Below are 21,091 nucleotides of genomic sequence, written 5' to 3'. Positions count from 1 at the left end.
GAACGAAAATTATCCGTTCAGGATAAAGTCCGCCCCGGTCGGGAATCGAAAACGCCGCCTAGCGCTTACATATCAGACGGCCCACCAAGCTAACTAGGCCTCAGTAGTTACAGTTCCCTCGGTCAAATCTCTCGAAAAAAAGTCCTTTGAAACGCCTACTCTTTCAGTATAATCAGATTAATCAGGGTATAGTCTATTCTATTCTATTCTATTTTATACCCTATTCTATTCTCTTCTATTCTATGTATACTGTTCTATTCTATTCTAGTCTATTTTATTCTATTCTACTCACCGTATCAATAACCTCAAACTTCCACTCTCCCAGGGGACTTTCACCCCAATGTTTCAACGTCAAGATGGGCCAGGCTTGGTAACAGAAGTAGAAGAAATTGGATACTTTGCGTCTTCGAAGCCTGGGAATTGATAGTTGTGGGTTCGAATAAAAGAACTGGAGGAAATTAAGAAGAAGAAGAAGAAGAAAAAGAAAGAAGGAGAAACTGGAAGCTATCGCTGGACACATTGTGTGACCTGAGGTGCGCCTGGTGACCGATAGGTCGCGGGATAGAATCTCTTCATTCTCATCCAAAGCATGGATTTCCAGCCTCGATTTGAGGACTTTGAGTGATTTTTCCCCAATTCTCTAGAGATTAATGTAAATATTTAGGTGTATAGTTTGTATCTACAGGTTGTATTTTATGTAGTTTGTAGCGAATAAGTAAACCGATTAACTGTGATCTTAGAAAAGATATAGGTAGATATTTTTTTTTCAGAATTTTTAGAATTAGGTGACTTTCTATTTTACACTTTCACCGTAGTGCCATTACGCCAACAGTAGACAGTCCGTCTACTGACCTCATATAAATACCACTGGCGTCTAGTAACATTCCAGTCCGGTTGGACAAAATGCACTTCTGTACAGGCACAAATCCAATACTGATCAACTAACTGGAGGTTTCTGGACATCCAAAGGGTTCAAGCCCCTCAATCCTTCCAACACTTTGAGAAAGGTATTATGCCTATCTTAAGAACAGGGAAAGTTAAACAAGTTAATACAGAATCTACTGGAAGTCCAAAATGGCAAACCTCCCTGGGCTGCGTTCCTGAAAGCCACTTTGGAAATTTAAGTACACCTTACACAAAGAACCAGAAATACAATGTTGAACAGGTTATCAGAATAGAACAATCAAGATAATTATAACTATGACTAAATTAAAGCAGATAATGATCATCTAAATACCTTTATATGTAATTAAAAAAAAAAAAAACACACATTACCTATAAATGTTAATATAAAGAAGAGCAGAAGATTATTTACATGTAACATGACTAAGGCACTGAAGTCAATTTGTCAGAGCAATTTAAGTATTTTTCTGACGTCACAACGACAATATTAGTTATAATTTACATACTTTTAATGGTTATCTAAAGTTTTCAAAGGTTTCTCTTCAGTAATCTTTCGTCATTATTTTTGCCAAGTGCCAGATTCAAAGTTGCTGGAATGTGACCTTGGTTTCTAGAGGAAGAACGGACTAAGCCTCGTTTCGAGATATTTCGAGTTCAAGTCTCTAGGAAAAGAAACGGTTGCACACGGATGCATACGGTTAGTCAAACGGGATTTCTAATAACGTCTCAACTACAACTTTCTGACGTCACAACGACAATATTAGTTATAATTTACATACTTTTAATGGTTATCTAAAGTTTTCAAAGGTTTCTCTTCAGTAATCTTACGTCATTATATTTGCCAAGTGCCAGATTCAAAGTTGCTGGAATATTGCCTTGGTGTCTAGAAGAAGAACGGACTAAGCCTCGTTTCGAGATATTTCGAGTTAAAGTCTCTAGGAAAAGAAACGGTTGCACACGGATGCATACGGTTAGCCAAACGGGATTTCTAATAACGTCTCAACTACAACTGACATTGCTATAGTTCCTCTACTAGTGGGTATAGTGCGTTTCAGACTGTGACTTAGTAAAAAAAAAAAAAACTGAAAAAATCTTATTTTGTAAGTTAGTCCGTTCTTCCACTTGGTCCTTCATTTTCCCTTCATGCGAGAAACAAACATCTCAGGCAGAGTTCACTTAGGCTGAAGGTATACTTGTACTTTTAAGTCAAAGCAGTCTTTGCAGTCAAAGCAAAGCAAAGGTTAAAGCAGTATACTTGTACTTCTCAGGCAGAGTTCACTTATGCTGGACATTGGGCTGTAGGGAATTTGTCCCATTCTGAATCCACCAAATACTCATAGGTTCTTGCCGTACTGTAGTGAGCGGGGGCGGTTTTGGTGCCGTACACGGTCAGTTTGACTGATACCACTTTGCCGCCCTTGTTTTCTTTCTGAAACAAATAAAAATATTGAATAAATAATATTAAATCAAGATCACCTGTTTCCTTTATTTTCATTGAGGCGCTTTTTTTTCAAGAGATTTGATAGAGGGAACTGTACCTAACTGCTAGGGTCTTATCGTCCCGAAATCGAAGAATTAAGGGAACATAAAGGACCGATTGGATTATAGAACCTGGAAAAGTTAGGCTTAGCTTGGGAGTTTGATAGATCGGAGTCGGAGGAAGCAACACAATCTTATCCGAAGGTTGCGTTTGCCAACTCAGATCTATCAGCTCTGGAAGAGATCATTGAATCTTAAAGGTGGACTCTCTACTGGTAGCGATGATATTTGTTACCAAACATCATCCCTACGACAGGGCCAAAGCTCACCTCCTTGATTCCTCTATCGAAAGCGGCCGCGCATAACTTCCCAGGGCCGTCCATATATTTTCCATCGTCCGGAGGCCCCCAGGATCCGCTGTAGATATCCGCCTTGTCCAAACCAAACTGGAGGGCCTTGCTCTCAATGACGTCAGACGATGGTCCGTCCAACATCTTTACACCTGGGAAGAAACCAATCATCACTAGCGCCAAGAACCCTAGTCATATAAAGTAAGATAATGCTTATCTTAATGCTTATTTTATTTTATATGACTAGGGTTCTTGGGGACTTTCCGAAACCGACTCGAGTTTCGCCGCTCTCGGATGCTTTTTCAAGATGACCGAACTTGATTTTTTGTTGTATGTGTGGGTGTTAGACACGTACTGTGATCTTGAATCAGCTGTTCAGTAACATACACCAAATTAACAATAATTCCTCTTCTATCTCTTGAGATCGCCCGCGGATTGCTCAACCTCAGATCGACGCTAAATCTTAGCGGCACAATCGACAATACAGGTTAATTCCTACTATAATAGCTCAAAATACTCTCAACCTGGCCGTACACCATCCGATCTAACGGTCAGGTCTGTCCGTTAGATCGGAACGTAGATGATCGACCACTTGAGTAGGTCATGTGTTCAGATAGAACTTTAGAAGTCTTTAGGTACCTTACCTCCAACTTTAGCTCCATAACAAATGCCCACGCCACACTTGCTGTTGTTCGGTTTCATGACGAGTTGTCCTGCACAGCGAGTTCCATGTTTGTTTCTACTATCTGAAGATCTCGGGCGACAATCGTTTGTATCGTTGTTGAAATTGTAGCTGAGGTCTGGAGACTGCAAAAATATACGAAAACAAGTAATTAAGAAATACCTATTGAAGCCTTTGCTCTTTGACATTGACAGATATACATAGAGATATACAAAAAGTGACGTTAAACCTCTGAAAAATAAACAAATACATGCAATCAGACTAATTAGCTTCAAGAATAGCGTCTGCCGTGTTAGGTCACATCGCAGATTCCCGCCGTTGCGGAGCTGCCCTTTTATCCTAAACAGATAAGGCTCGCTCTCGGAATGGCTGGCTTTCTCCTATCTTGCACTCCTTCTCTCTTCGATTTCGGGACGAAAAGACCTTAGCAGTTACAGTTCCCTCTATCAAACCTCTATAAAAAAATTGCTAGATTATAGGTCGCTCTGCCATAACGTGTGATACTCTTTTGTTAGCTAGTGTAGCAGGAATACTCACGAAGCTTGCCGCGAGATCTTCATGTCCATAATCTATTCCATCATCCAGAACTATAATGTTGACTCCTCTCCCTGTGATGTTCAATTCTTGATAAACTGGAACCACGTTGAAATCTATCCTGGTGGACGTATTGGAGGATCTGCAATCTTGCTGAAATAAAATACATATCACGCCAGTCTAGTTAGCTTGGGTGGTCACGCGTCTGCCTTATAACCGCTAGGCCGCAGGTTCGATTCCCGCCCGGGGCGGATTTTATCCTGAACGGACAATGTTCTTTCTCGGAACACCTGGCTTTCTCCTGGCTTCTTTCTTCGATTTTGGGACGATAAGACCTTAGCAGTTACAGTCCCCTCTATCAAACCTCCTAAAATAAAGTTCCCTCTTTCAAACCTCCTAATAATAATAAAAAAAGTTACCATGTACCACTGCATCGGCCACAGTTCATCTGTGAACGCTTTGGCATATTTGCTGATGCCGGTCTCCTTTCGGTACGACTTCTGTTCCATCATCCGCGAGAGACGCCAAATCTCTCGATTCTCACTGTTTCTCTTCTCCAAATGTTTGGCGAACTGCTGCTGGGTCCACATGACTCGAGGGTCGTTGAGTAGCCGAACGGTGTGCGAGATGGATTCTGCCGGACTGATGGGCTCGTGGTCCTTCTTGGAGAAAAGGTAGTGGTTGGGCAACGCGTATAGCTGAAGTAAAAGGCTCTTTTTAACAGAATTTCTCAAGGTAGAAACTCATACACAAAAAATCCACCCTGAGGCTTAGGTGTAGGGGCAAACAGTCCTAAAGGATGGGTTAAGCTTATACGAATCTAAGGTACTACTATCAGGTCACATAACATCACGTGAGGGCAGTGTGGTTATCGTGAATGAAATTACCTACAATATTATGGGAAAACTTTCAACTACATCTTTCTGACTCCCCATGAGCTCACGTGACGTGATAGTAGTGTGTTTCAACCTCCATGCGCTAAGGGGTTTAATGACGGGAGTATCACCCTTCATTGGGCGACAAGCTACTCGCCTCCTCACATTACAATCACCCAACCTAATAGACAAGTACACCTGATCAGGTCCTATCAGGTAGGCCTGACAGGTACGGCTGAACAGGTTCGCCTGTCAGGTCTACTTGAGTACTTGTTACCTGATGAGCACAAACACTATCAGGAAACCTGACAAGTGGACCTGCACCTGATCAGCCGTACCTGTCAGGTCTACCTGAGAGTGAGTGGCCCGTGGCCGTCTTAAGCTTCACCTACCTTGCTTTCCACAGACCAAAGACTTACAATTCCTTTGTAGTGGAAGCCAAGATCCTCAGCCACTTGCTCAGCAATATCAGGACCTCCGGAGATATGAACGGCCCACTGGTTGAGAAAATGTTCTGCCCTTTCAACTCCCACATGTATCTGAAGAGGAAATGTAAAAGGAAATACTTTGTTTGAACCAAATCTTACAAATTACCTTCCTTGGACTTATTTATTTCATGTTGTTACTGGAGTTTAACCGGAGATATGAACGGCCCACTGGTTGAGAAAATGTTCTGCCCTTTCAACTCCCACATGTATCTGAAGAGGAAATGTAAAAGGAAATAATTTTTGTTTGAACCAAATCTTACAAATTACCTTCCTTGGACTCATTTATTTCATGTCATTACTGGAGTTTATACCACAGATCCCTCGGTTATGATTTCTGAATAAAATGCCTTACCAACTGCTCAGTTGACACCGTTAATGGAGCTCTATCGTGCAATAGGTAAAGTTTTGAGGAGCTAATCTAGTTAGAGTAGTTAGCTTGGAGAGCTTGCCTGCCTTGTAAGCGCTAGGTCAAGGTTCATAAAATGCCTTACCAACTGCTCAGTTGACACCGTTAATGGAGCTCTATCGTGCAATAGGTAAAGTTTTGAGGAGCTAATCTAGTTAGAGTAGTTAGCTTGGAGAGCTTGCCTGCCTTGTAAGCGCTAGGTCAAGGTTCCCGTCGGGGCGAACTTTATTCTAGCCAGATAAGTTTCGTTCTCAGAAAGGCTGACTTTCTCCTATCCTGTCCTTCTCTCTTCTATTTCGGGACGATAAGACCTCTGTTGTTACAGTTCCCTCTATGAAACCTCTTCTGAGCCTAGCCACTCACTATCAGGTAGACCTGACAGACGGACCTTTTCAGTCGTATCTGTCAGGTCTACCTGATAGTGTATGTGCTCATTAGGTGGTCAGGGTATGTGCTCATTAGGTGTCAGGTATACCTGGTCAGGTCTACCTGATAGTGAGTGGCTGGCCTAAAAAAAGTGTCGAGATGAACTAATGAACTTACATAAGGTGAATACTTCTCATGTGGTAATCCTTCGTTTTGCAAGAGTCGGAAGTAACTCGGAATGACGTAAAGGGCACAGAATGCGACCAGGGAAAACAAAGTTGTCTGGAGACCCTTGAGCCCCATCCTGGAATAAAATATAAAGGGATTTCAGATTTTTAGTCCATTTTGTTATGATCGTAGCGAGTTTTCGCAACCAAAATTAGCGAAAACTCGTTTCTGAGCATGTCCATAAACGTGTTTTGGTCAACTTGGGTCTTACATTACAGAGTTTTCCTCAAAATAACGTTAAAGAGTTCAGTGAATGGGACGTTAATTTTCATTGCAAAAACTCGCTATTGAATTGTTCCACTTCGGTTGACAGTTTAACGAAACGTTGTTCCTTGGTTTACCCATCAGTCGCCACCTGAGCCAAAGTTCAAAGTTGATTCAACGGGTTACTCTCTGGTGTTCTCGTGTTGACTTAGAACCCAGATGTTGAGGTACCCATCGGCCGCACAGTTGTCACCCCTGACCCTTCCGTTCCCGGCCGAGAATACGTACAGTACCCCCTTGCCTTTCCGGCCCTGAGTAAAAAAAAGAAAGGAATTTTAATTTTCGTACCCCGCTTAATACACTAGGCTAAATTTTATGACCTGACTTGGACTCGAACCACCAACCTCCAGATCCAGAGTCCACCGAGCTAACAGAGTCCACAACTTCATCACTGAAGAAGAGAAACAAAGCAGTGATGACATTTATCCAATTTTGCAGAAGAGGACATTCATGGGGGGATGCGTAGATTCGTAGAACCTTAACCCATCTCTTATCCCTTAGGGCTGTTTTCCCCTACACCTAAGCCTCAAAGTGGTCTTCTTGTGTATACTTTCATGGGAGAAAAAGTTGTGGGAGAAACAGCCTTGACCTAGAGGGAACTGTAACAACCGAAGTCTTGTCGTCTCGAAATCGAAGAGAGAAAAAAGACGGGATAGGAGAAAGCCACCCGCTCCGAAAAACAACTTTATCTGTTTAGAATAAAGTTCGCCCCGGGTGGTTACTGAACCCAGAACATAGCGATTTAAAAGGTCGCTGCCTTCCAAGGTACGAGTAAATAACTAGGCGAACCTTATCTGTTCATGATAAAGTTCGTCCTGGGAGGGAATTGAACGAGCAACCTAGATCTTATAAGGGGCTAACTGTGCTGCCTTTCAAGCTAACACTGTGCTGGTAACTTGAGCAACTTGCAAGTTTCTTGGAGGCGTTTTTACAGATTATACAGGGACTGTCGTAGGGATGATGTTTGGTAACAAATATCATCGCTACCAGTAGAGAGTCCACCTTCAAGATTCAATGATCTCTTCCAGAGCTGAGTCGGAGGAAGCAACACAATCTTATCCGAAGGTTGCGTTTGCCAACTCAGATCTATCAGCTCTGGAAGAGATCATTGAATCTTGAAGGTGAACTCTCTACTGGTAGCGATGATATTTGTTATCTGGCTTTCTTCTATCCTATCTTCCTTCTCTCTTCGATTTCGGCACGATAAGATCTTAGCAGTTACAGTTCCCTCTATCAAACCTCTTGGGGGGGGGGGATAGGAAAGTATCAGTATGAATGGCGTTCACTCCTCAGCGAACGCCTTCTAAGCCGGAAAGCGCGGGTTCGAAGGCTCACTAATACCGAGCTTCCCAATCAAAAATGAGAAAGCAGCCTGCTCTCTCCTGCACAGGAATTACCTATTGGCGATTATTGTAATGTCATCACAGCTGTCACAAATATTTGATTAGTAAGTAAATACTAAATACTCCAGGTACCCAATACAGGCAGATGTAAGCAATTCTAGATGAGGGAAACAACACTTTTTTATAAGGTTTACCTCATTAACCTCATTTAGAATATACCTCATTTACTTATGTATACTGCCGTGCTAAGCGAAAACGCCGTATGTAAAAAAAAAATCGATTTTTGATTTTTGGTGCCAAATGGTTCCTACGATCATAAATTTTGATCCTATATCTTTTTTTTTTTTCTTTCTTTATCCTAAACCTCTTAAAAACCACTAAAACGTGTTGCCGTATGTCAAAAACGTGTGTTTGCCGTATAGATTGAAATCTTTAAACTCGATTTCCGGAAAGTGGGGTTTTTTGACATACGGCGTTTTCGCTTAGCACGGCAGAACTGCTAGGATGAGACTGAAAAGTTCCTCTTTTACCTTTACTACGTCGCTTTAAACAACTGAGGTCTAAAGGTCTTTTAACGACGGCGGGTTTTACCATCCATTCAGCGACAACTCGCCCCCTCACATTAACCTCACCCAGCCTGAGTTAGGGTTGGGACATCGACATCGATGTTTTGAAAACATCGATACATCGGAACAAAAACATCGATGTCAACATCGATGTTTTCGTCTCGATGTCCCAACCCTAGCCTGAGTATGGGAAATTCCAGTGATAGTCCATCAGATGGTCACCCATCCTGATACTAACAAGACGCCACGTTGCTTAACTTCAGTGATCCATCGGAAACTGGTTGCACCAACCCGCTGCCCGCTGGTACCTAAAAATGTGGATGTAGTGGGGCTGTTATTTCACCATTTTGCTCTGTAAAAACAGGCTTAGCTATGAATTAATTACCTTAATCGGAGGTAGTTATAGGTACGTACGTAAGCACCTGCCTATTGAATGCCATAAAAATTAGTACCTACCTAAATGAATGAGGAGTTTTTCTTCTTCTTTTTCCCAGATGTAGGTACCATCACTTTGTTGAAATAGGTAAAATCAAATTTGGTTTTACAGTCAAGCTGAGAATAAAGCCAAAATGATCATTCGCCACCTAAAGTCAAAAGGCCCGATTTTCCTGGGTAAGTCTACAATTTTTGCTGTCTTCTGTGGTGTAGTGGTCAAGACGCTCGCCTGATAAACAGGAGGGCGTGGGTTCAATCCCGGCCGAGGTGTATGGAATTTTAAATTAATTGCTGAGCTACTAGTTTGGGTTAAATAGTAGAGATTGTCCCAGGCAATAATTTCGCCCTTTTTTTGTAATTTTTTTTTGTATTTGTGTACATTAAATTGTAACCAATACATAGTCTAAATAAATAAATTGTATCTGTTTGAACTTTGAAACTTCTTGTTTACAGTAGTCATGTTGACATGGACTTTGGTGAAGGCTTACCACCCTCCACAAGGCCCCGTCAGTTCGCTCAAGAAAACTGGCGCCAAACTTTGTGTAGGTAAGAGAACTCCTAAACAGATAAGGTTTGTTCTCGGAACGGCTGGTTTTCTAATATCCTGTCTCTCCAACTCTCCTTGATTTCGGGACGATAAGAGTTATTAAGGTGCGTCCAAACATAGTTGACGCCGTCGATCGATGTCGACTGAAACCGTACACTGCCTCGACAACATAGATCCACCTCGTCGATCGATCGACGGGGTGGACTATGTGTGGTCTACTTTGGACACAGAATTAGGTTTGGTTTTGCAGGCGACTACGCGAGTACGCGCTCATAAAGTCGAGCGGTCACTCTTCCAATGTGCCTGGCTTTCTCCTGGCTTCTTTCTTCGATTTTGGGACGATAAGACCTTAGCAGTTACAGTCCCCTCTATCAAACCTCCTAAAATAAAGTTCCCTCTTTCAAACCTCCTAATAATAATAAAAAAAGTTACCATGTACCACTGCATCGGCCACAGTTCATCTGTGAACGCTTTGGCATATTTGCTGATGCCGGTCTCCTTTCGGTACGACTTCTGTTCCATCATCCGCGAGAGACGCCAAATCTCTCGATTCTCACTGTTTCTCTTCTCCAAATGTTTGGCGAACTGCTGCTGGGTCCACATGACTCGAGGGTCGTTGAGTAGCCGAACGGTGTGCGAGATGGATTCTGCCTGACTGATGGGCTCGTGGTCCTTCTTGGAGAAAAGGTAGTGGTTGGGCAACGCGTATAGCTGAAGTAAAAGGCTCTTTTTTAACAGAATTTCTCAAGGTAGAAACTGATACACAAAAAATCCACCCTGAGGGTTGGGTGTAGGGGCAAACAGTCCTAAAGGATGGGTTAAGCTTCGTCATTATTCTGTCGTCAAAAGGTATTGCATTTTTTCTTCCTTTCTTTTTTGGCTGTGCTGTAAAGTTCAAAGTACAGACTCAAGAACTTTAGAACTTTTAGAATTTTTTCCCTGTAGCCCAGTTGATTCAGGTGTTTGATTGTATTTCTTGTGTAATGTATCGCTCAGTGATTCCATGTTCACATGTTTACTCCGTGCCAATGTTTTTGTTTTGCGATTCGTGGATTTAAATTTTCAGAGTGAATTTACTTTATTTTTGTTGTTTAAAATTTATTGGTAGGTAGTTTTTTTTTTTAATAAATTCTAAAAATAGATTTTATTTTACACTGAATTTTTGTTATCCACACTGGATTTAATTGGTGTTTTATAAGGTAAAGACGGATTAATTTTGATTCAAGTTTAGAGCTATTTTTTTATATAGTTATTATCATGTATTTTTTCTAATAATAAGACTAGACCACTGGACCTAGGTAGGTAGTAGGTAGCTACCTACTTTCCGAGAACTTGTGAATTTAAATTGACGTTCTTTGTGTAGGTAGGTAGATTATAAACCTTGATCTTACCTACATTGATGGAAATCAGTGTGTGGAAACAACATTTTTGCTAATATGTATGTACCTACCCATCTGTGTGTAGGTCTTGATAAGATGTTTCGCAGATAAATTGAAAAGTACGTAACCGATACAGTTTTAAATCAATTTTATTGAGTTGTTTTAAATTAAGTAATACTGCTTAAGTAGTGTTTGAAATTTCAATAACAGCTACCTAGGTAATAGCTTTAATTAATTGATTTAAATTTCAGTAACAGATAAAGTTTTAAATTAATTGGTGTCAGATACAGTTTGAAAATAATTCTTGTTTTAAATTTTACAACAACAGTTGCAGTTTTAAATTAATTATTATTTTGAATGTAGTAAAAGATACAGTTTTAAATCATTAATTGGTGTTTTAAATATTAATTGGTGTTTAAATTACCTTTTACTTCAAAATTAACACGGATGAAGTTTAGTTACTTTTTAAAGATAAGTTACTTTTTAAAAAGATAAGTTACTTTTTAAAAGCATCCAATAGTTAGGTAATTAGGTATTTTAAAAAGAGTAGGTAGGTATTTATATCTTCCTAATCATCTATTGATATAGTATCCCTACCTACAGAGCAATCTGACCATGTAATGATGTCATGAGTAGATAACTATTTCTTGGAACAATGGGAAACCTCCAAATCGCATAAGGAAGAATGCATATCAACTTTCTGGTAAGTAACAAACATCCGTTTTCCTTGTTTTTTCTTTTTTTTCTGCTTCTTCTTCTGCTTCTTCTTCTTCTTCTCCTTCTTCTCCCTCACCTTTTCCCGTGTTCAGGCGGGGTCTACGTCTTTCGTCAGCCTCTCAATCAGCCCTAGACTGATCGCTTTGGGTTTGGGCTGAGGGAACTGGTGATACTGGTGTATCCAACTTGCTATCACTACGATGCTCTCAATAAATATTTTTTGAGTAATTAACTAGGTAGGTATCAGATTTCCAGGACTCCGCGACGCAGAGTGATGACTTTTTTTTTTTTTTTTTGCATGTAACCTTTTCTTTACTATGTCCGAATTTAAGCGCCATGAAGAACTCGCCAGTTCCTTCTACCTGATATTTAATAACATGTTTTTCCTCACATATAGTTGTCTTCTTTTTTCCGGATAGGGCGTGTCTTTTTTTTCCGGATAAGGAAGGCGCTTTAACATGTTAATATATCTTTCGCGCCGGGAAGGTAATCTTCTTTTCTCTCTGTGAACTCTTCTGACAGAAAAGCAATGAGTGTTTTTCTCGTATTTCCAAATATAGTAATGAAAGAAAAAATGCGAAACAAGACAAAAAGCAAAACCAATCCCAACCAGGACAGCAGCCTCAAACCGGGACGCTTAGGAGGCGTAGCCATAATTATAGGTAATAGCATGAAAAATAATAGAAAGTAAAAATCTAATCTATCAAGTTTAAGGTTTAAAATAACCAGTCTAGTTAGCTTGGGAGGTAGCGCATCTGCCTTGTAAGCGCTAGGCGTCTGCCTTGTAAGCGCTAGGCGTCTGGCTTGTAAGCGCTAGGCTGCGGGTTCAATTCCCGCCCGGGGCGGGTTTTATCCTGAACGGATAAGGTTCGTCCTCGAAAGTCTCGAAACGGCTGGCTTCCTTCTATCCTGTCTTCCTTCTCTCTTCGATTTCGGGACGATAAGACCTTGGCAGTTACAGTTCCCTCTATCAAACTTCTTGAAATGAAGGGACAGTAACTTATACAATTTACAAAAGTTCAACACTAATACTGATCCTTCATTTCAAATTTTAAAAGGAAATTCACAATATACAGATTCTACCTTCACTGATATCAAGTTTTGAGCTTGACCTTTGCTTTTCATTTTCAAAAACAAACTCTCTTATCGCAGACCTTTACGCATTATCAAGGGAAAACGCAGTCTTATCAGTTAAGTAAATAACAAACCCGTGCTAGGACTTTGTTTGAAAATCTAGTTGCGATCAATTTTGCAACTTTTAAGATTCGCAGCAATTAAGTCTTGAAATTTAGCATCGTGTAACTACTACTAACTACCTAATACCTAGGTAGGTATTACATATAGGTACCATGAACAACATTAGAGACAGACACTCATACACATAATAATTTAAGTTTCTACTTAAACCGTAGGTATTCGATTATGTGACTTTTTATTTTCTACTAGCCGAAATCCGTCCCTTCGCTCTGGATTTCTGCTAGTAAATCCCTATAAAGGCATGGCCGTTCATGTCACTCATCCATTTAGTGGTCTTGCTCGGCGTGGCTTAACAAATACGAACCGGAAAATAGCCTATAACCTTCACCGGAGTGCAAGCTATAAGTTGACAAAGTTTCATAGCAATCGGATGAGCGGTTTGGCCAGGCATAAAGTTCGAACAAACAAACAAACACACACACACATTTATTTTTATATATTAGATTATTTTATAGGTAGTCAACATGGCTGAACCAATGAGACTCCGGTTTGGACGTCCTCACTTGCTCCACAAAACGGAACCTCACGATTCCGTAAGGTTGTGAAATCTTAATGGTTCAACCATGTTGACTATAAAAAAAGGCGCATAATCGAATGCGGCTTTACCTTTCCTAAGGGTATGTCCACACATTCCGTTGTTTCCGTTTTACATGTAACTCTGTTTTGATTTTTCAGTTCAAGCGAATGCTTTAACCAAAAATAAGACCAAACCCGCTTCCAGTGGACTTAAAAGACCGGATCCTATCTTTATAACCGATACACTATACAACGGAAGCGTTACCACCAATGATGACTATTACAACGAGTTCTTTAACATAAACCAGCAGAACGCTATGAAACAAAACCCCGATAAAGTTTATGCCAACACTGAGTCTTCTGTTCTAGAACCGGGCGGCTACTCCAAGCCGCAACAGAGACCTCAGAAGCCGCCACGTAAGAAAGGACAGACCGAGAGTGTCGACAACACCTATACAATACCCTCATCTAACACAGAGTACAATGCCGGTCAAAACGAGCAGAGTAGCTATAACCAAGGTACAATTGACAAACCACTAACATCCCCTGTGTATAACAAAAAACCTCAGGAGCCAGAATATCAGGCCAAGCCACAGACATACCCCGCCCCCGATAATTCATACAATTCTTACTCCAACACAGATGCATATGGGTCAAACGGCAGGCCTCAAACAGTCACTAACTCGGAAACCAGCCACGCCAGGCCACAAAAATCCCCGGAGAGTAGCTACAACACTAGGCCGCAAACCAACTCCGATTCGAATTACAATTCCAGACCTCAAACTTAGCCTCCATTCGGCAGCAAAAAAGCTACCCGCCTACTCACATCTCACCCAGCTCGAGTGGGACCGGAAAAAGCCAGCAACACACGATTGCCTAGATGGTCACACATTAAGATACCAACCACGCACTACGTTGCTTAACACTAACTTGATTTTCTTCTATCATTTTTTCCAGCTGCTCATTGCGTGACCAAAAAACCGTACGACAAACCGGTGGACTCGGACACTCTTGTTATTTACCTGGGCAAATATCATCAGCATCAGTTCAGTGATGAGGGAGGTGTTCAGAACAAACAGGTACTGTGTAATTTACTTTCCGTGTCCGGCTATTCTTGATTTCTCCAGTGATTCACTGCAGCAAATGAACGTGCAATAATCCTTCTATTACCGGCTAACACTTACTGTATACCTAACTCCTAAGGTTTTTGGTGACGGGGGTTTTACCCTTCATTCGGCGACAAGCTACCCGCCTTCTCAAATCCAAAGCCAAGCCTGGTTAAACCGGGACCGGAAAAGTAGAAAAAATAGTTACTATTGGAGCCATACAGGGAGAAATGCCAACCACATTCCTGCTCAACAGCAGGTTGCCTTACGGACAAAGGATACCAAATGAATTTTGACCAGAAGATGTTGAGAGGGGTATAAGAAGGGAGAATACTTATTTGAAGTAAGAAGATTATTTTAAACTTTTTAAGAACTTAATGAATTACCTAGTTAGGTCCATAGATATGGTTTCTATTTTCTAAAGATCACTTTGAGGCTTAGGTTTAGGGGAATCTCCAAATGGCCAAATTTGAAGAAAGAAAAAAAAGCATAGAGGAATCGAACCCAGGACTACTTACTTAGCTTCCAGAGCCAATGCCAGGACTCCTGCTACAAAGGGAGAGGCCGCGGAAGTACCAGTATGCTCACAGGTACATGTACCAAATATGTCCGTCGTGATCTGTAAGAGAGAGAGATAGCACGTTGAATACACTAGTTCCAAATGGATCACTAAAGTTGGTCAAGGTTCCCGTCGGGGCGAACTTTATTCTAGCCAGATAAGTTTCGTTCTCAGAAAGGCTGACTTTCTCCTATCCTGTCCTTCTCTCTTCTATTTCGGGACGATAAGACCTCTGTTGTTACAGTTCCCTCTATGAAACCTCTTCTGAGCCTAGCCACTCACTATCAGGTAGACCTGACAGACGGACCTTTTCAGTCGTATCTGTCAGGTCTACCTGATAGTGTATGTGCTCATTAGGTGGTCAGGTCTCTTCTATTTCGGGACGATAAGACCTCTGTTGTTACAGTTCCCTCTATGAAACCTCTGAGCCCAGCCACTCACTATCAGGCAGACCGTACAGACGGACCTTTTCAGTCGTATCTATCAGGTCTACCTGATAGTGTATGTGCTCATTAGGTGTCAGGTATACCTGGTCAGGTCTACCTGATAGTGAGTGGCTGGCCTAAAAAAAGTGTCGAGATGAACTAATGAACTTACATAAGGTGAATACTTCTCATGTGGTAATCCTTCGTTTTGCAAGAGTCGGAAGTAACTCGGAATGACGTAAAGGGCACAGAATGCGACCAGGGAAAACAAAGTTGTCTGGAGACCCTTGAGCCCCATCCTGGAATAAAATATAAAGGGATTTTAGATTTTTAGTCCATTTTGTTATGATCATAGCGAGTTTTTTCTCTTCTATTTCGGGACGATAAGACCTCTGTTGTTACAGTTCCCTCTATGAAACCTCTGAGCCCAGCCACTCACTATCAGGCAGACCTGACAGACGGACCTTTTCAGTCGTATCTGTCAGGTCTACCTGATAGTGTATGTGCTCATTAGGTGTCAGGTATACCTGGTCAGGTCTACCTGATAGTGAGTGGCTGGCCTAAAAAAAGTGTCGAGATGAACTAATGAACTTACATAAGGTGAATACTTCTCATGTGGTAATCCTTCGTTTTGCAAGAGTCGGAAGTAACTCGGAATGACGTAAAGGGCACAGAATGCGACCAGGGAAAACAAAGTTGTCTGGAGACCCTTGAGCCCCATCCTGGAATAAAATATAAAGGGATTTTAGATTTTTAGTCCATTTTGTTATGATCATAGCGAGTTTTTGCAACCAAAATTAGCGAAAACTCGTTTCTGAGCATGTCCATAAACGTGTTTTGGTCAACTTGGGTCTTACATTACAGAGTTTTCCTCAAATAACGAACGTTAAAGAGTTCAGTTAATGGGACGTTAATTTTCGTTGCAAAAACTCGCTATTGACTTGTTCCACTTCGGTTAACAGTTTAACGAAACGTTGTTCCTTGGTTTACTCATCAGTCGCCACCTGAGCCAAAGTTGATTCAACGGGTTATTCTCTGGTGTTCTCGTCGTGTTTACTTAGAACCCAGAACCTAAATGTGGGAAGTATTGTGTCTCTTCTCGCCCATCTGATGAGAGGCATACTACGGAATGGGCATGCTACGACTACGACACAGACCACACGAGTCTAATATAGCAGTTGTTTCATAGCTACAAAAAAAAAAACGGCGGTGACACACTCACATTTTTCCGTTGTGCTAATAGCTTCTTACATGTATACACTACTGTCAGTTATACCCTGAGCTTCAGCTAAGACCTTTTGGATGGCTACAGGAATCGTTCCTATCAAAAATTGCTGTCAATAGCTTGGCACACCGTAAAACATCTGCACACCAAAAACACTTTTATTTCATAATTATTTGAGGTGGATTATGCATTTAATTGTCGACATCAGAATAGAATTATAGCACAATACCAGCCTAATTCTAGTTAGCTTGGTTGGTAGCGTGTCTGCCTTGTAAGCGCTAGGCCAGTGTGGTTCGATTCCCGCCCGCGAATTTCATCCTGATCGGATAATGTTCGTTCTCGGAACGGCTGGCTTTCTTCTATCCTAGGGACCATGATCATCATGGACCATCGACTATCGCAGGGACCATGATCATCATGGACCATCGACTATCGCAGGGACCATGATCATCATGGACCATCGACTATCGCAGGGACCATGATCATCATGGACCATCGACTATCGCAGGGACCATGATCATCATGGACCATCGACTATCGCAGGGACCATGATCATCATGGACCATCGACTATCGCAGGGACCATGATCATCATGGACCATCGACTATCGCAGGGACCATGATCATCATGGACCATCGACTATCGCAGGGACCATGATCATCATGGACCATCGACTATCGCAGGGACCATGATCATCATGGACCATCGACTATCGCAGGGACCATGATCATCATGGACCATCGACTATCGCAGGGACCATGATCATCATGGACCATCGACTATCGCAGGGACCATGATCATCATGGACCATCGACTATCGCAGGGACCATGATCATCATGGACCATCGACTATCGCAGGGACCATGATCATCATGGACCATCGACTATCGCAGGGACCATGATCATCATGGACCATCGACTATCGCAGGGACCATGATCATCATGGACCATCGACTATCGCAGGGACCATGATCATCATGGACCATCGACTATCGCAGGGACCATGATCATCATGGACCATCGACTATCGCAGGGACCATGATCATCATGGACCATCGACTATCGCAGGGACCATGATCATCATGGACCATCGACTATCGCAGGGACCATGATCATCATGGACCATCGACTATCGCAGGGACCATGATCATCATGGACCATCGACTATCGCAGGGACCATGATCATCATGGACCATCGACTATCGCAGGGACCATGATCATCATGGACCATCGACTATCGCAGGGACCATGATCATCATGGACCATCGACTATCGCAGGGACCATGATCATCATGGACCATCGACTATCGCAGGGACCATGATCATCATGGACCATCGACTATCGCAGGGACCATGATCATCATGGACCATCGACTATCGCAGGGACCATGATCATCATGGACCATCGACTATCGCAGGGACCATGATCATCATGGACCATCGACTATCGCAGGGACCATGATCATCATGGACCATCGACTATCGCAGGGACCATGATCATCATGGACCATCGACTATCGCAGGGACCATGATCATCATGGACCATCGACTATCGCAGGGACCATGATCATCATGGACCATCGACTATCGCAGGGACCATGATCATCATGGACCATCGACTATCGCAGGGACCATGATCATCATGGACCATCGACTATCGCAGGGACCATGATCATCATGGACCATCGACTATCGCAGGGACCATGATCATCATGGACCATCGACTATCGCAGGGACCATGATCATCATGGACCATCGACTATCGCAGGGACCATGATCATCATGGACCATCGACTATCGCAGGGACCATGATCATCATGGACCATCGACTATCGCAGGGACCATGATCATCATGGACCATCGACTATCGCAGGGACCATGATCATCATGGACCATCGACTATCGCAGGGACCATGATCATCATGGACCATCGACTATCGCAGGGACCATGATCATCATGGACCATCGACTATCGCAGGGACCATGATCATCATGGACCATCGACTATCGCAGGGACCATGATCATCATGGACCATCGACTATCGCAGGGACCATGATCATCATGGACCATCGACTATCGCAGGGACCATGATCATCATGGACCATCGACTATCGCAGGGACCATGATCATCATGGACCATCGACTATCGCAGGGACCATGATCATCATGGACCATCGACTATCGCAGGGACCATGATCATCATGGACCATCGACTATCGCAGGGACCATGATCATCATGGACCATCGACTATCGCAGGGACCATGATCATCATGGACCATCGACTATCGCAGGGACCATGATCATCATGGACCATCGACTATCGCAGGGACCATGATCATCATGGACCATCGACTATCGCAGGGACCATGATCATCATGGACCATCGACTATCGCAGGGACCATGATCATCATGGACCATCGACTATCGCAGGGACCATGATCATCATGGACCATCGACTATCGCAGGGACCATGATCATCATGGACCATCGACTATCACAGGGACAACCACCCTCCACAAGGCCCCGTCAGTTCGCTCAAGAAAACTGGCGCCAAACTTTGTGTAGGTAAGAGAACTCCTAAACAGATAAGGTTCGTTCTCGGAACGGCTGGTTTTCTAATATCCTGTCCCTCCAACTCTCCTTGATTTCGGGACGATAAGAGTTATTAAGGTGCGTCCACACATAGTCGACCGGATCATCATGGACCATCGACTATCGCAGGGACCATGATCATCATGGACCATCGACTATCGCAGGGACCATGATCATCATGGACCATCGACTATCGCAGGGACCATGATCATCATGGACCATCGACTATCGCAGGGACCATGATCATCATGGACCATCGACTATCGTAGGGAAAATACTCAACTCAATTTCTTGATTTTCTGCGAGGGTTGATGCTATGGTCAAGGCTCCGTTGAGAACGTTTCTATTCATTAGCATTGTTTTTTTTACCTTGGGTCGGTACTAGGCCAGGTTTGATGGTCAGGTCTCCGTTGTTTACGCCTACTTAGGGATATTGATTTTTTTCTAAAGAGGTTTGACAGAGAGAACTGTAACTGCTAAGGTCTTATCGTCCCGAAATCGAAGAGAGAAGGAAGGCAGGATAGGAAAAAGCCAGCGTTCTTCGAACATTATTGCATCAGGATAAAATCCACCCCGAGTGGGAACCGAACCCGTGGCCTTGCGCTTAAAGGAGGACGCTTCTATTATTCATTACGGTGGTTTGTTTATTTTTAGTTTTGGGTCGGTACTAGGCCAGGTTCGATGGACGGTTCTCCGCTGTTTACGCCTACTTTTTTTAAGGCTTTAATCGCAGGATTCTTACTTAGTGAGCTCTTCCACCCAACTTAGAGATGAGCTATTGTTTTTCTCTGTCTACAGGCGGAATGATAGCAATGGGCGCCCCGGTGGATCCGGAATGCAGCACGAACGTGCGGAAACAGCTTGAAGTCTTCTCCTCCGTCACTTTCTCCGAACCGCCCTACTGCAAGGACGGCAAGTGTACCTGTGAGTACGTAGAAAAGGGGGTGTTGGCCTACAGATGCTGGGCCATGGCCATTGACAACGGCCATCTGGAGGGCGGATGTCAGGTCCTGGTCAATAGGAGCGACATCGTGTTCTCTAAAGACGCGTGGGCCGCCACAATCAAAGCCTTCCGGCGAGACGAAATGTACTACTAGGAGACGAAATGTAAAGAAATCTAAATCATGATTTATTTGTGGTGAAGCTGAGAGCTTCTTCAAAATTTCCAAGAGACGAAATGTATTAAGAGACCAAATGTATTACACGAAATGTATCACTAAAAGACGAAATATATTGGACCGCAACAATGAAAAACTTCCGGCGAGACGAAATGTACTACTAAGAGACGAAATGTTTTACTTGGAGATGAAATCTATTACCTAAGTACTAAAAGACAAAATGAATTACTAAGGGACGAACTGTTTTACTAAGAGACGAATTATATTGGACCGCAACAATCAAAACCTTCCGGCGAGACGAAATGTACTACTAGGAGACGAAATGTATTACTAAGAGACGAATTGTTTTACTATTATTATATTGTAATCGGGGTCTTATCTGACGAAATGCCCGTGTGTGGAGTCCAGTATAATAGGTATACCTTTCTTTATCCTGTTAGATGTAATTCTTATGAACGCCTGAAAACTATTTGAGATATGCAATGTGCAACATATCTCGCATACTAAATCATTTGGAGACCGTAGTTAGCCGTGACCTCCAAGGACTTTATGCACCAAATCAAACCTGACTCCTATTCTTCTGTGGGGATTTCCTGCTGGACTCTCTACCTCTATATATGTATGTATTTCATACACACTGCGGTCAGATAAATATAGCCAGGTAGAGAATTAATGTAAATTTATACGGACAGGGTCCAAACAAAGTCGGAAGGCACTTTACCACCAAC

At 42.5% G+C, this 21,091-nt stretch overlaps 2 protein-coding genes and 1 long non-coding RNA gene across 6 annotated transcripts; 2 read left to right on the top strand and 1 right to left on the bottom strand.

The window, feature by feature from the left end:
* Window positions 1-2,636: 2,636 nt before the first annotated feature.
* LOC103505210 (neuroendocrine convertase 1-like) lies at window positions 2,637-8,516 on the bottom strand. Its single transcript, XM_026820551.1, has 8 exons — window positions 8,510-8,516; window positions 7,508-7,670; window positions 6,261-6,387; window positions 5,243-5,362; window positions 4,368-4,646; window positions 3,952-4,101; window positions 3,377-3,539; window positions 2,637-2,884 (listed from the first exon to the last, which is right to left on the bottom strand). Exons 1-8 carry the CDS (start codon window positions 8,514-8,516, stop codon window positions 2,652-2,654), a joined length of 1,242 nt encoding a protein of 413 aa, XP_026676352.1. The 3' UTR covers window positions 2,637-2,651.
* A 441-nt stretch (window positions 8,517-8,957) lies between these two features.
* Window positions 8,958-20,357, top strand: LOC113465765. Of its 2 annotated transcripts, none has more exons than XM_026820567.1 (3): window positions 8,958-9,096; window positions 9,373-9,465; window positions 20,044-20,357. In XM_026820567.1, exons 1-3 carry the CDS (start codon window positions 9,054-9,056, stop codon window positions 20,340-20,342), a joined length of 435 nt encoding a protein of 144 aa, XP_026676368.1. In that variant the 5' UTR covers window positions 8,958-9,053; the 3' UTR covers window positions 20,343-20,357. The 2 variants fall into 2 exon arrangements, with proteins under 2 accessions (XP_026676368.1, XP_026676369.1); XM_026820568.1 differs by having other exon boundaries at window positions 8,969-9,096; window positions 9,376-9,465.
* Window positions 10,309-11,537, top strand: LOC113465768. 3 transcript variants are annotated; one of them, XR_003390379.1, is made up of 2 exons: window positions 10,309-10,570; window positions 11,174-11,537. It is a non-coding gene; the product is annotated as an uncharacterized LOC113465768 (long non-coding RNA). The 3 variants fall into 3 exon arrangements; XR_003390378.1 differs by having other exon boundaries at window positions 11,097-11,537; XR_003390377.1 differs by lacking the exon at window positions 10,309-10,570 and adding an exon at window positions 10,687-10,825 and having other exon boundaries at window positions 11,097-11,537.
* Window positions 20,358-21,091: the final 734 nt, after the last annotated feature.

The sequence above is a fragment of the Diaphorina citri genome, unplaced genomic scaffold, assembly GCF_000475195.1.
Source record: "Diaphorina citri unplaced genomic scaffold, Diaci psyllid genome assembly version 1.1 scaffold156, whole genome shotgun sequence".
NCBI classification, from domain to species: Eukaryota; Metazoa; Arthropoda; class Insecta; order Hemiptera; family Psyllidae; genus Diaphorina; species Diaphorina citri.
The sequence above is the reverse complement of the archived record's forward strand: the minus strand, read 5'-3'. Positions and strand labels throughout refer to the sequence as shown.

Bases quoted from the DNA above. Each gene is read 5' to 3' on its own strand.
- LOC103505210 (XM_026820551.1), bottom strand. The intron at 4,102-4,367 runs GTAACTTTTTTT...ATTTTATTTCAG, and splicing joins GGCCGATGCAGTGGTACATG to CAAGATTGCAGATCCTCCAA. The intron at 3,540-3,951 runs GTGAGTATTCCT...ATATTTTTGCAG, and splicing joins AAGATCTCGCGGCAAGCTTC to TCTCCAGACCTCAGCTACAA.
- LOC113465765 (XM_026820567.1), top strand. From the start codon at position 9,054: ATGATCATTCGCCACCTAAAGTCAAAAGGCCCGATTTTCCTGG. The intron at 9,097-9,372 runs GTAAGTCTACAA...TCTTGTTTACAG, and splicing joins AAAAGGCCCGATTTTCCTGG to TAGTCATGTTGACATGGACT. The intron at 9,466-20,043 runs GTAAGAGAACTC...CTCTGTCTACAG, and splicing joins TGGCGCCAAACTTTGTGTAG to GCGGAATGATAGCAATGGGC.